Source organism: Gorilla gorilla, chromosome 19 (assembly GCF_029281585.2).
Source record: "Gorilla gorilla gorilla isolate KB3781 chromosome 19, NHGRI_mGorGor1-v2.1_pri, whole genome shotgun sequence".
NCBI classification, from domain to species: Eukaryota; Metazoa; Chordata; class Mammalia; order Primates; family Hominidae; genus Gorilla; species Gorilla gorilla.
This window is the reverse complement of record NC_073243.2, coordinates 36,836,510-36,850,337: the sequence shown is the minus strand read 5'-3', so window position 1 is coordinate 36,850,337 and position 13,828 is coordinate 36,836,510. Positions and strand designations below refer to the sequence as shown.

At 42.9% G+C, this 13,828-nt stretch overlaps 1 protein-coding gene across 11 annotated transcripts in view; it reads right to left on the bottom strand.

The window, feature by feature from the left end:
• The window catches only part of FAM169A (family with sequence similarity 169 member A), a 91,110-nt gene extending 77,985 nt beyond the window's left edge, over nt 1–13,125 (bottom strand). For 3 of the 11 annotated variants that reach the window (XM_031003288.3, XM_055367828.2, XM_031003292.3), the window contains exon 1: nt 10,592–13,125. Coding sequence is in view for 3 of the 11 variants with exons in the window: in XM_031003287.3 (XP_030859147.1) it covers nt 11,198–11,380 (183 nt within the window). In the remaining 8 variants the exon portion in view is untranslated. Of the gene's footprint in view, nt 1–1,870; nt 2,011–9,753; nt 10,458–10,591 lie in introns of those variants that run through there. The other 8 variants (XM_031003287.3, XM_031003291.3, XM_055367829.2 and 5 more) reach the window with 6 other exon arrangements.
• Nucleotides 13,126–13,828: the final 703 nt, after the last annotated feature.

Below are 13,828 nucleotides of genomic sequence, written 5' to 3'. Positions count from 1 at the left end.
TTTGCCATTTGTATGTCTTTTTTTAGGAAATATCTACTCAGACCTTTGGCTCATTTTTTAATCAGATTATTACATGTTTTCAACTATCGAGTTGTCTGAGCTCCTTATATATTCTGGTTATTAATTCCTTGTCAGATAGACAGTTTGCAGATATCTTCTCCCATTCTGTGGGTTGTCTCTTCACTTTGTTGTTTCCTTTGCTATGCAGAAGCTTTTTAACTTGACATGATCCCACTTATCCATTTCTGCTTTGATTGCCTGTCTTGTGGGGTATTGCTCATGCAATCTTTGCCCACGCCTATGCCCTGGAGAGTTTTCCCAATGTTTTATGTTAATGGTTTCATAGTCTGAGGTCTTAGATTTCAGTTTTTAATCCATTTTGGTTTGGTTTTTGTATAAGGCAAGAGATACAGGTCTAGTTTCATTCTTCTGCATATGGATATCCAGTATTCCCAGCACCATTTATTAACGAGATTTTCCTTTCCCCAGTGTATGTTCATGTTACCTTTGTCAAAAATGAGTTCACTGTAGATGCACAGATTTATTTCTGGGTTCTCTATTTTGTTCCATTGGTCTGTATGTCTGTTTTTACGCTGGTACCATGCTGTTTTGATTATTACAGCTCTGTAGTATAATTTGAGGTCAGATAATGTGATTTCTCCAGTTGTGTTCTTTTTACTCAGGATAGCTTTGGCTATTATGGGGTCTTTTGTGGTTCCATATACATTTTAGGATTTTTTTTTCTATTTCTGTGAAGAATGTCATTGGTATTTTAATAGAAATTGCATTGAATCTGTAGATTGCTTTAGGTAATATGAACATGTTGACAATATTGATTCTTCCAATATATGGACATGAAATATCTTTCCGTTTTTTATGTACTCTTCAATTTCTTGCATCGATGTTTTATAGTTTTCATTGTAGACATCTTTTACTTCCTTGGTTAAGTTTATTCCTAGGTATTTTATTTTATTTGTCCAAATATTTCTTTAATGAGTTACTCCAAAATAGAGCTAGGGGAAAAATAAAATTCACTACATTGCACTATAGTTTTTTAATCATCCATTGCTGAAGGACAGAGACAAATAAAAAGACCTTGAGATTTAGATGATACTAGATTAAATATGAACCATAACCAAGGTTTTTTTTAAGGTTAAATAAATTTTCCATCTAGGGAGAGAAAAACATCCCTACATTTTTCATGGATCAGACAGTATCTGCAGTGTTTTATTCCCTTCCAAGGGGCACATTTTAAGAAAAAAAAAAAAAAGGCCAGGTGCAGTGGCTCATGCCTGTAATCCCAGTGCTTTTGGAGGCCGAGGCGGGCAGATCACAGGGTCAGGAGATCGAGACCATCCTGACTAACACGGTGAAACCCCATCTCTACTAAAAATACAAAAAATTAGCCGGGTGTGGTGGCGGGCACCTGTAGTCCCAGCTACTCGGGAGGCTGAGGCAGGAGAATGGTGTGAACCCCGGAGCCGGAAGTTGCAGTGAGCCGAGATAGTGCCACTGCACTCCAGCCTGGGCCACAGAGTGAGACTCCACCTCAAAAAAAAAAAAAAAAAAAAACAAATCACACTGCAAAACTGGAATGCTTCCAACGGAGAAGGCCAAGAGGGCAAAGGATCTCAAAACCATGGTACACCAGATAAGGAACTGAAATTGGGAGAAATAATTCTCACTGGGGAAGGGAAGCAAGAAAGCTACCCTTGGCTGGGCATGGTGGCTCACACCTGTAATCCTAGCACTTTGGGAGGCCAAGGTGGGCAGAGCCAATGAACTCACAAGTTCAAGACCAGCCTGGGCAACACGGTGAAACCCGTCTCTACAAAAAATACAAAAAATTACGGGCCATGGTGGTACGCACCTGTAGTCCCAGCTACTCAGGGGGCTGAGGGAGAATGGCTTGAGTCCGGGAGGCAGAGGTTGCAGGGAGGTAGAGGCTGCAGTGAGTCAAGACTAGACTGCACCACTGCACTCCAGCCTGGGTGACAGAGCCAGACCTTGCTGCAAAAAAAAAAAAAAAAAACCCTTAAAATAGTTGAAGAATCAATACGCTGATGGAAAGTTTAGAAGTTTAGACTTATTCTGTATATCTTTAAAGGGTAAAAGAACTGAGACTTTCCAACAATAAATTCTACCCAAAAATGAATTAATTACAGTGCATGAAAACATGACCAGCCAACAAACTAGTCAAAGAATACTGTTAGTTACAGTTGGTATGTTTCCAACTAGAGACAGGAGAAACTTCTCTCTGCCCATTGTAAGTACTGTCACAGGCACAAGAACTTCCCTTGGGTCTATCCAAGCCAGTATGCCATTTTCTCCATCCATAGATGCTACTCGGATACAAAAAAATTAGTATTCTCCAAACAAAATTTATTCAGAATCACTTCTATTTCCTCTTTCATGGTTTGAAATTAATTTCAAGTATTTTTAGATATGTATTATATTCTAAAGCCAAATATCAAGATGTCTACAATTTGGGTACTTCATGGAATACTACAGTCAAAAAAAAAAAGAACAAGGCCAGGCGCGGTGGCTCACGCCTATAATCCCAGTACTTTGGGAAGCCAAGGCAGGCAGATCACGAGATCAGGAGTTTGAGACCAGCCTGACCAACATAGTGAAACTCCGTCTCTACTAAAAATACAAAAAAATTAGCTGGGCGTGGTGGTAGGTGCCTGTAATCTCAGCTACTTTGGAGGCTGAGGCAAGAGAATTGCTTGAAGCTGGGAGGCCAAAGTTGTAGTGAGCCCAGATCACGCCACTGCACTCCAGCCTGGGTGACAGTGCGAGACTCCGTCTCAAAAAAACAAAAAAACAAACAAAAACATCGTGTCCTTTGCAGCAACATGGATGCATGCTGATGGAGGCTATTATCCTAAAGGAATTAACAAAGTAAGAAAAACCGAATACCACATGTTCTCACTTATAAATGGGAGCTAAACGCTGGGTACACATGGACACAATGAGGGGAAAAACAGACACCAGGGCTTACGTGAAGGTAGAGGGTGGGAGGAGTGTAAGGGTCAAAAAGCTACCTATCAGGTACTATGCACACTACCTCAGTGACTAAATCATTTGTACACCAAACCCCAGCAACACGCAATTCACCCATTTAACAAATCTGCACATGTCCTCCCGAACCTAAAATCAAAGTTGAAAAATTAAAAAGTAAAAAAAAATTTGGGTACTTTTTTGCTAAATTTAGCTATATTTTCCACTCATGAGTATAAATAATACAGAACAACGCCATATCTAAAATTAGAAGACAGCCTCTTAGTTTGGGATCCATAAAAGCTATAGAGGTGGCTAACATTAATTATTTTCAATTTTTAAAAACAAAACAAGACTGTGCATGGTGGCTCACACCTGTAATCCCAACACTTTGGGAGGCCAAGGCATGTGGATCACCTGAGATCAGGAGTTCAAGATGGGCCTGGCCAACATGGTGAAACCCGTCTCTATTAAAAATATAAAAAATTAGCCAGGCATGGTAGCACACGCCTGTAGTCTCAGCTACTCAAGAGGCTGAGGCAGGAGAATTGCTTGAACCCGGGAGGCGGAGGGTGCAGTGAGCTGAGACAGTGCCATTGCACTCCAGCCTGGGTGACAGAGCAAGATTCCATCTCAAAAATACAAAAACCAAAAAACATACATTTCCCCTACATTAATACACAAACTAACAAAAAATGAAGGTTTTCTCTTTTTTTTTTTTTTTTTTTTTGAGACAGAGTCTTGCTCTGTCACCCAGGCTGGAGTGCCGTGGCACAATCTCAGCTCACTGCAACCTCCACCTCCTGGATTCAAGCAATTCTCCTGCCTCAGCCTCCTGAGTAGCTGGGATTACAGGCACATGCCATCAAGCCTGGCTAATTTTTGTATTTTTAGTAGAGACGGGGTTTCACCATGTTGGTCAGGCTGGTCTCAAACTCCTGACCTCGTGATCCACCTGCCTTGGCCTCCCATAGTGCTGGGATTACAGGCGTGAGCCACCGCGCCCGGCGAAGGTTTTCTTAATTTTTAACATTTCTATCAACTCAACTTGTGGTTATACTATATCTCATGTAAATCAAAAGCTCTGATTGATGAGTGATAGATACGTCACGATTTTTTTATATAAAGAAGCGAATAACTGCTTTGAAATGTACCTCAGCTGAGCATGGTAGCTCATGCCTATAATCCCAGCACTTTGGGAGGCTGAGGTAGAAGGACTGCTTGAGGCCAGGAGATCAAGACTAGCCTGGGCAACAAAGCGAGACCCCATCGCTATTAGAAAAGAAAAGAACCTCAACGAAGTGTCATACATGGTACATGGGGTGGGTGTAGAGAGATAATAAAAGGGAGAAAAGGTAAGAAGATGAGGATCACTGAACTAGATACTAAAAGCTATCCTAATTCCACTGATAATATTAGTAGCTCACCATTAATACATTATCACATTGAGGTAATTCTGTCAACATTTTGAGATACATTCTGTAATAACCACTCTTTTACAGATGAGGAAACTGAGGCCAGGAGAGATTCAGTATCTTAATAAAAGGCAGCTAGAAACAGCAAAGTCAGGATTCAAACCTATGCCTATGGGCTTAAACTGTAGAACTGCACTGAGTAGTAACTACTGTTGATGGAAGTATCAGAATAAATTAATCAGGTATATCACAAGCCAATCGAAACTTGAAAGCACTGGTATACATGTATAAAAGCTTTTAGACTACAAAATTCTTTATTAATATGGTTTAGTACTTTATCTTTCATTGCATAACAATAAGTCAAACTCACTGACTTTTTCTCCACTTCTATGAATTACTAAATTGGCTTCTGTCCTTATCACTATATTAATACTACTACTCATAAGATCTCCAATAACCCTCCAAGTCCCAAATTCAATTGATTATTTTCATTCTTACTCCTCTTGACCTTATGACAGACTACACCAAACTGACCACCTTCTGTCACTTAAAAGTTTCTGTCTTTCCTTGACACTCAGGACAATCTGACTTTCTGGAGAGGGATCTAGGCCGATAATACAGATTTGGGAGCTACCAGTGTATATATGTGGTAAATGGAGCCACTAGACAGGATAAGATTTCTAAGTAAGAGCAAGTGGAATAGCCAAGGCTTATAGTTAGGTGAAATATTCTTCTTCTCTCTCTTCTTCTTAGTTTCTTTCAGCAACTGACCCCTCTCCTCTGCACAATCCATAAATGCAGGGATCCCTCCAAATGCAATGTAGCACTAAAAAAAAAAAAAAAAAAAAAAGTCTAGGCCGGACGCAGTGGCTCATGCCTGCAATCCCAGAACTTTAGGAGGTCGAGGCAGGCGGATCACGAGGTCAGGAGTTTGAGACCAGCCTGGCCAACATGGTGAAACCCCGTATCTACTAAAAAGTACAAAAATTTGCCAGGCATAGTGGCGTGCATCTGTAATCCCAGCTACTCAGGGGGCTGAGACAGGAGAATCCCTTGAACCCAGGAGGCAGAGGTTGCGGTGAGCTGAGATTGCACCACTCACTCCATCCTGGGTGACAGAGTAAGGCTCCTTTTCAAAAATAAAAACAGTCTAATAAATGGATTTGTTCCCAATTCATATTTTCAAAAACTGTGTGCATTTAGACTTCAAGGAACATTTTAACATTTTAATTCATAATATTTCATCTAACTATAAGCCTTGGTTATTCCACTTGCTCTTACTTAGAAATCTTACCCTGTCTACTGGCTCCATTTACCAAATATATACACTGGTAGCTCCCAAATCTCTATTATCTGCCTAGATCTTTGATTCACATTTGCAACAGTTCACGCAATACCTCTACCTGGATTCTCCCTCAGGAAACCCAAAACTAAATAACGTATATCCAAAGTTGACCAGACATAGTGGCTCCCAGCACTTTGGGAGACCAAGGCAGGCAGATCACTTGAGGTCAGCAGTTCAAGACCAGCTTGGTAAAACCCCATTTCTACTAAAAATACAAAAATCAGCCAGGCGTGCTGATGGGCACCTGTAATCCCAGCTACTAGGGAAGCTGAGGAAGGAGAATCACTTGAACCTAGAAGGCAGAAGTTGCAGTGAGCCAAAAAAAAGTTAACTTCTCTCCCTCTACAATCCTCTCTTCTTCCTCTCCTCACATTGTATGTTAATAAAGCAACCACCTACCCAGTTGTATGCTAAAACTTATTGAAGTCATCCTTTCCCTTAACACAACTCTTCATTGATATTAACAAAATTGGGTGATATTATCATTATGCACATGTCAGCCAATGAGCTTTATATACTACTTCAAGTCATTTCAATAAGCTTGCAAGGCATATCTCATAGTCATTTTATAGCTAAAGAGGCCAAGCCTAAGTAACTATCCCTCACTTACACAACCATGGCAACAGAGCCCTGGTGCCCTGACTTAAATCCAGTCTGTGTGACACCAAAGCACATCTCTTTCCACCTCAAATACTGCCTTTCTACTTCAGCAGATGTGGCTCAACTCTAGCCCCTCCTCTGTCACCTCCATAGCCACAGCTTTGCTTCAAGGCTTTGCCAAGATTATCATAAAAGCTCGTATCTTTTCTCCACTCCAATCCAGCATTTAAACTGCTATTGGAATGCTCTTCCTAAAAAGAGAGAGAGAACCCCATTCTGTTCATTCCTTCCTTTGAAAACCCATTCATTATTGGTTCCCCATCACCATGGAGCAAAACTCACACACATCCATTCACAATCAGGCCCCAACCCATCATGGGACCTGGGCCAGATCAACTGACTTCCCTGTTTTCAGAACAGGACCAGTTATAACTCTATGCTTTAGCATTTGCTGGGACTGTCTCTTGTCATATCCCACATCCCCAAAAGCTTCTGACAAGTTCTCACTCATCCATTGTTCAAGACCAAGTTCAACTGTCACCGCCTCTCTAAAGCCCTTCCAGAGTCACTCAGACAGAATTAATGCAGTCCTCCTCGGCATGCCCCATATCACTTTGTTCAGTTCACTCACAGGACAGAATTATCTGCTTAATGTTTGTCTCATCTTTAAGACTGAATTTCTAGATTACTTTGCACATTCATGTTTTTGTACCCAGCCTAACAGTACACATTACAAGGACTACTGGAACGAATTTTCCAAATTAAACTAATTCTATACCTGAGAAGTTACAAATAAAGTGTGACAACATGCAACTTGGCACTTTTTTAAAAATGCAATTTGCTAAATTTGTTCCCAACTCGTATTTTCAAAAATCTTTGTACAGTTAGACCTTAAGGAATTGTTAACATTGTAATCCACAATACTTCGCTAAACTATAGACTCCGTGACACTAGGGCCTGTTTGTGACCTTCAACACACAACAGACACTCAATGTCTGTGGAATAAATGAAAGCTATCTTTGTTTAGTCTAAAACTAGCATCTTATTGGAACAGCTAGTAACCAAAACTGTATTCATTTAAAAAAAAAAAAAAAAACAAAAAGGCGGGGGTGGGAGGAATCTAGGTACTCACAAACTTTCTAGCCTAAAAAATAGGTTAGCATAGATGAGTAGTCCCCTATACAGAGCATGTAAACGTTAAGGTATCACATACCAACCCTAAAACTCCATGAGTCTAATAAGCATTCTAGGATATCTCTGATAAATTATTAGTTTTTCCCTTATTATCTTTAAATCATCACACCTTTTCCTTAATAAATTCTACCTTAAGTGATTTTCTTGTTATCATTGAAACAATTGTGAAATATTCCTACTACCACTGAGGCATACCAAATTTAGAACTTAAATTTCAGAGCTAAATATAGAAAAAATAATGGCATGTGAAGAGACTATCATCTTAAATACAATAATCACACAATTCCTTTTTTCACTTAGAATCATAAAATCTTAGGGGAAGGAACATACAAGTTTTGTTTAACTTCCTACCCAAACAACAATCCTTTATACAGAATCCTTGACAGATATTGTGGGAACCACTACATGAATACTCAACTCTCTTATGTTGTACTTACCTTTAAAAAGTAAATCTTACTGAATTTTTAGGCAGATGACTGAACATAATATGCTTAAGGCTTAAAACGGAGTATTTAGGTAGGAGCTAATAGAGAAAAATATTCGATTTTTCTTTTCAATTTCTCAACCATTGGTAAATAATGCTCAAAATCTCAAGCAACTTCAAAGACAAAAGCACACCAAGATCACTTCCAAACTGGAGTCAATACAATCTTACCAATTCAGTGAACTTCTCTGACTTGTATAATAACAGAATCAATGTAAAAGTTTAAGAGTTGTGTTTGACTCAGCACTGTTATTTGCTAGAAAAAAAAAAAAAAATCTCATTCCCCATAGGCCTAGGATAGGTCCAGACAGGTCACCTGCAATCTCTAGCAGACAATCTTTGCTTACTTAAATTCCCTAAACCAAGACTCATCTCTAAATGTCCAAGGTTCTTCTCACCTCCATAATTCTCCCTATAGAATAAACATATCTATAATGGGAAGCACGATATTTTTGCCAGGGATGGTACACGATATGTAATCACTTGTTTGAAGACAAAATTAGTGGGAGAGTCTTCAACAAAACAGAAAATAAGAAGTTTAATTTAATAAGGAGAATGGCATGGAAACTTTACCTCAAAAGCACTTATTTTGTTTTCTCCAAATCAAAATCCTTTGTTGGATATATATTCCATCTTGGTGTTTCACTGTTGTTGCCCAGGCTGCAGTGCAAGGGCACGATCTCGGCTCACCGCAACCTCTGCCTCCTGGTTTCAAGTGATTCTCGTGCCTCAGCCTCCCGAGTAGCTGGGATTACAGGCATGTGCCACCACACGCGGCTAATTTTGTATTTTTAGTAGAGACGGGGTTTCACCATGTTGGCCAGGCTGGTCTTGAACTCCTGACCTCGTGATCCACCCGCTCTGGCCTCCCAAAGTGTTGGGATTACAGGTGTGAGCCACCGCACCCGGCCTATATCCCATGTTTATTAAATAAATACCACTTGTAATGACATGAATACTATCTCAAAGGTCAGACTAATTTGAAGCCTTTTAGAACCTAAAATCCACAGGTAAAACACCTTAATTTATGGTCACTCATGTGGAAGGTCAATGTTGCTACTCACATAAGCTATTTCTAAGTTCCCCAAACAGATCCCCATCATTAACTTAGAGAAAAGTCCACTATAATAGCTACAAGATTTCTGTGAAAGACGATCATATTTTATCTTTGTTTGCGCTTCAAGTGTTAGGACAAACGGACTTTTCCCAGGTGCCTCTCGCCATCTCATTCCTTGCCTTTCCTCCAAAACAAGCAAAACTAAAACACTAAAAATTTTAGTCTGGTCCATACTAGTCATTAAATCTTTCCTCTTGTAAACACTTTATAGTACGATAAGGGACGTAGTTTGCAAAGATCATCTGTACATCCTGTGTAAAAAATAAAAACGCATGGCACACCAAACCCAGATCCACTTCGGTGAATTCCCTCCAGGGCCCAAATGTGTGCATTATGCAACAGCCAGCACTCCCGATTGTAATCCCTGTCTGTGATGCAATGACAAAATATAAATGGCTTGGGTATAATCTGCTCAGTTCATAAGTAGTAATTCGCGAGAAGCCAATGAATTAAAAGAATTCCCAAATTCTCAGGAACCTTGAAAATGACAAATTGTGTCACAGTTCTGTTAGAATCACAATGAAAACTTTCCCTTCTGGAAATTTTTTAGAAATATGTCCCTCCGGTCCCAACCCCCCAAAAAACCCGTACACACGTTTTAATTTACGTTAGGAACGGCTCTCCCAGCGGGGGAAGGTGACCTGCATCAGGTGGTTATCTTCGAATCCACCCGATACGATACCCACGCCGCTTCCCAGACGCTGAAAAGCCAGTGAGATGCTTCATCCTTTCTCCCCAAGGACAGTCATGGGAGTCAGTGTAATCCAGACCCCCGAGCCATAAACCACCCAGGGTTCAAGGCTTCACCTCCTGAGGCACAGGCCTCTTGAAAAATGGCATAATGGAGAGCTGAGAACACAATTAGGACAAAACTGCAACGACCAGCATTCCAGAGGAGGGAGAATCATACAATATCTGTTCCAAAAGTAGTTACAGGTAAAGGAAGGCGGTCAGAGCATCTCTGGAGGCCACCTGGTCGGGTGAACCGAGTCTAAACGCTGAAGTTCCACACCTCCCCGAGTCCGCGTCTCCCCAAGCCAAAGCAATCAGCTCGCACGCCAAGCATCCAGGTGGGGAGAGGGCGAGGGGAGAGGGCGGCAAGCCGCAGCTGCGAACCGGCCCGCGGCGGAGGCGAGCGGAGAAGACCGGCATTCCCTCACACAAAATGGTGGCGCCAAGGCGGAGGCCGGCGCACCTGGGGGCGCCACACGCCCTACGAGATCCCCGCAGACCGCTGCCAGCTGGACGCGAGCCCCGGGTCCAGGCGGCCCGCACTGGCCTGCGCCAGGCCCAGCCCGCAGGGGCCGCCCACAGCCGGTGGCCCGCGTCGCCGCTCGGTGTCCGCGGGTCTGGTGCTGGCGGGGGCGCGGGGCCCGGCGCGGCCGTCTCGGCCTCACCCAGCGGTCCGCGCCGGGGATAGGGAGCGCACTCACCTCAGACGCGCACCGGGAGCCGCTGGAAGAGCCCGGGAAAGGAGGCGGAGCCGCGCGAATGAATGGAGCCGGCGGCTGCTCGCTGGCGACCTCCGGCCGGTCCCGGGCCGCACAGCTCGCGGCTGCCAGGGCGAGTGCGGCTGCCTCCCGCTCGCCCCGGACGCCCGGCTCCTCGTCGCGGGTCGGCCGCGGCCCACCGTGCCCTCCGACGACGTGACGCACTAGCGCCGCAGCGCCTCCAGCCTTCGCTTCCGCTCCGCGCCCGCGCCCACCGCGAATCCCCCCGCCCGCCAGCGCGGAGCGGCGCCTCCTCGGAGCCTGGGACGCCGCCCTGCCTCCCTCCAGCCCCGGCTTTCAGGCGCCGGCCCGGCAGGTGCGGGCTTGGCCAGCCCGGGGGCGTCACGCGGCCCCCGCCTCGCCACCCGCGGCCCCGCCTCGCCACCCGCGCCCCCTCTCTCCGCCCCGGCCGCCGTCACCCGGCAGCGCGACGCCCAGCTCAGGGCGATGGCCTGGTATTAAAGAGTGACCTTGGCTTAGATATAAAAATAGATGCGGTTAAGCCGCGGGGGCTGCAACGCTGATTTTGCGTATTCCTTTAATGCCGACCTTCGCAGGATTCTGTTCGCATAGTCCAGTGGAGTTCTCCAGCCCCGCGTAGGCCCTCCTGAAATTTACCCAGAGTGGGCGCGGCCATCCCGGCCTCGGGACAGGGGTGCAGAGGGCACGGGCGAGGACCGCCGGCCTCCGCCCCGCCACTTTCATCCTAAACCTACTGCCACTTAGGTGCATGCAAGGAAGAATCGTGGGCTGCTTTCACAGTCTACAGAAGTCCTAGAGCCCGGACTTTCATCTGGAGATGTCAGGGAAATACCAAATTCCTGCGCTGACCTTTTCTCTTTCACCGTTTAACCGGTACAGACTAACCCTGACCCAGAAAGACAGCAGGGTTCCATCCGGCTTTCCTCCCCTGCCTCTCCCAGCTCTATTCTACCGTCTTATGGCCTCTGGCGCCTTTGCTAATTACACACTCCTACTGAAAATTAGCCCTCCAGCATTTAAAACATGATAAATTGTCTTTAAGGTAATGCGTATTGTAGTCTAAATATATTTAATAAGTGTATTGAGAAACAATATTGTATCTAAGTATTAATGTCAAGACTTTCTTTTACTCACCATCCTAGAACCGTAGCATTATGTTCAGCTCATCCAGAAAAGTTGGAAATTGCTTCTTTCATTCCTGGGAAATATTTAGCAATCACAATACCAACTTTCACGAATTTACTAATGATTAGCAAAATTAGCAAGATCAAAAAATACTTCAAAGAATGCTTGTTGATATAGATATATTTGACTCTGATTTTTTAAAAAAGGCTTTTCTGCCATATAAGAATCTGTCGTTTCATTTGTATAATATTTAATTAGCCAAAATCTTTACTATTACACATCATTTACCATTTTAATGAAACTTAATGAATTAGATTTAATAGAGCAGGAATTTTGGGTAGTTGGGTTCTACCCATAGCCAGTGATGAATGAAATTATATGACTTGTATTTACATTTCTAGAGGTATGTGTAAGTAGGAGTCCCCAGGGTAATCCCAAACAATTGCCATTTGGGGAAGCTTTGGCTACCAGACTATGCCCTACAGATGTTGAAGCCTCAGGCCTTAGTGTAAAGCTAACCAATACAACTTGTTGATAATATTTGAAATGCCTGGGTGTGATTGACTCTTAGCTATTGTTTTAGAAGTATGCGGGTATTTGTGCCTGGGTCAGGGAGGCCTGGCTCCCAGATGTCTGGCTATTCTGGTAGGAGACAGAACTACGTTCACCCAGACCTATAAAAGAAAAGGTCCAATTTTTTTTTTTTTGTTTTGAGACAGGGTTTCACTCCCACAGCCTAGGCAGGCTGGAATGCAATGGCGCGATCTCGACTCACTGCAACCACCGCCTCCCAAGCTCAAGCGATTCTCCGGCGTCAGCCTCCGGAAGAGCTGGGACAGAGGTGCACACCAACGCACCCCGCTAATTTTTGTAGAGACGGAGTTTCGCCATGCTGCCCAGGCTGGTCCTGAACTTCTGAGCTCAAGCGATCCGCCCGCCTCGGCCTCCCAAAGTGCTGGGATTACAGGCGTGAGCCACTGCGCCAGGCCTGATTCTCTTTTCCCTACTTGCAAATGACACTATTTTTGAGAGTTTTTGGTTTTTTCTTTTTAAATCACCATTGACTTCCCTCTTTGGCTGAGATAAATTTTGCTTATCTTAGTGGGCAAAGAACAACAACTAAAAACATGAGCCTTTGTCAGATTAGTATATGCTGAAAATTGTTACCACAATATTTTGAAATATGCTTTGAGGCTTTTTTCTGAACCGTTTTTAGAGTAAAAGGATTATTGCTTTGGTTTTTGTTTTTGCAGTGCTTGCTTTAATTATTACTTTGTTATTAGCAAAGGAAACATGTTAAGAGTTCGTTCTGATTGTATTTTTCCTCTATGTTTAAAGAGGAGTGGAACCATCTTAAGTAAAAGAAGCTTGCCACAACCCTGGATTTTGGAGGTTACTAATACACATGACCCAGAAAAGAGCTCTTTAGTTGCACTGGGGAAGAGGAATTCTTAATAGCTAAAATCATAACTGATGTTTTTGACAGCTAACAAATTGCCAGGCACTCTACAGACTTCTTTATGGAAATTAATTCACTTAATCCTCTTACCATCCTTGCAGGTATACACTGTTACCTCCAGTTTACCTAAGAGGAGTCTTGAGGCACACAGAGCAACTAAGCAATTTGCCCATGGTCACACAGATAGTAATCCTAGCATGTTGGCTCAAGAGCACACTCCCTTAACCAGAATTCCATACTGCCTTAAATGTGCACAAAATCCTATACCATATGGATAGATTTTGCTTTTGAAGCCCTAAAACATACTAAATGTCCTATACTTTCAAGTTTAAATAATTTCTTAGATCTAGTATTTTCCCAGACAGGAAGGAAGAATTAAAACTAGTTACAAGTTTACAAGTTAGAAAGAAAACTTGTAAAAACTTCCTCTGGTATATACTAAGCAAAATTTTATAATCTGTTAGTTTTTGAAAAGCACATTTTTCATTTTTACATCATTTAAGTGTAATTGCTCTCCAAGTCCTGCCCCCCAGTTCCAGGGCATAATTACAAGTTTTCGTTCTGTTTATTTAGAGCGTGGAAAAGACACATTTCCTTAGAAAGATTTATCATCA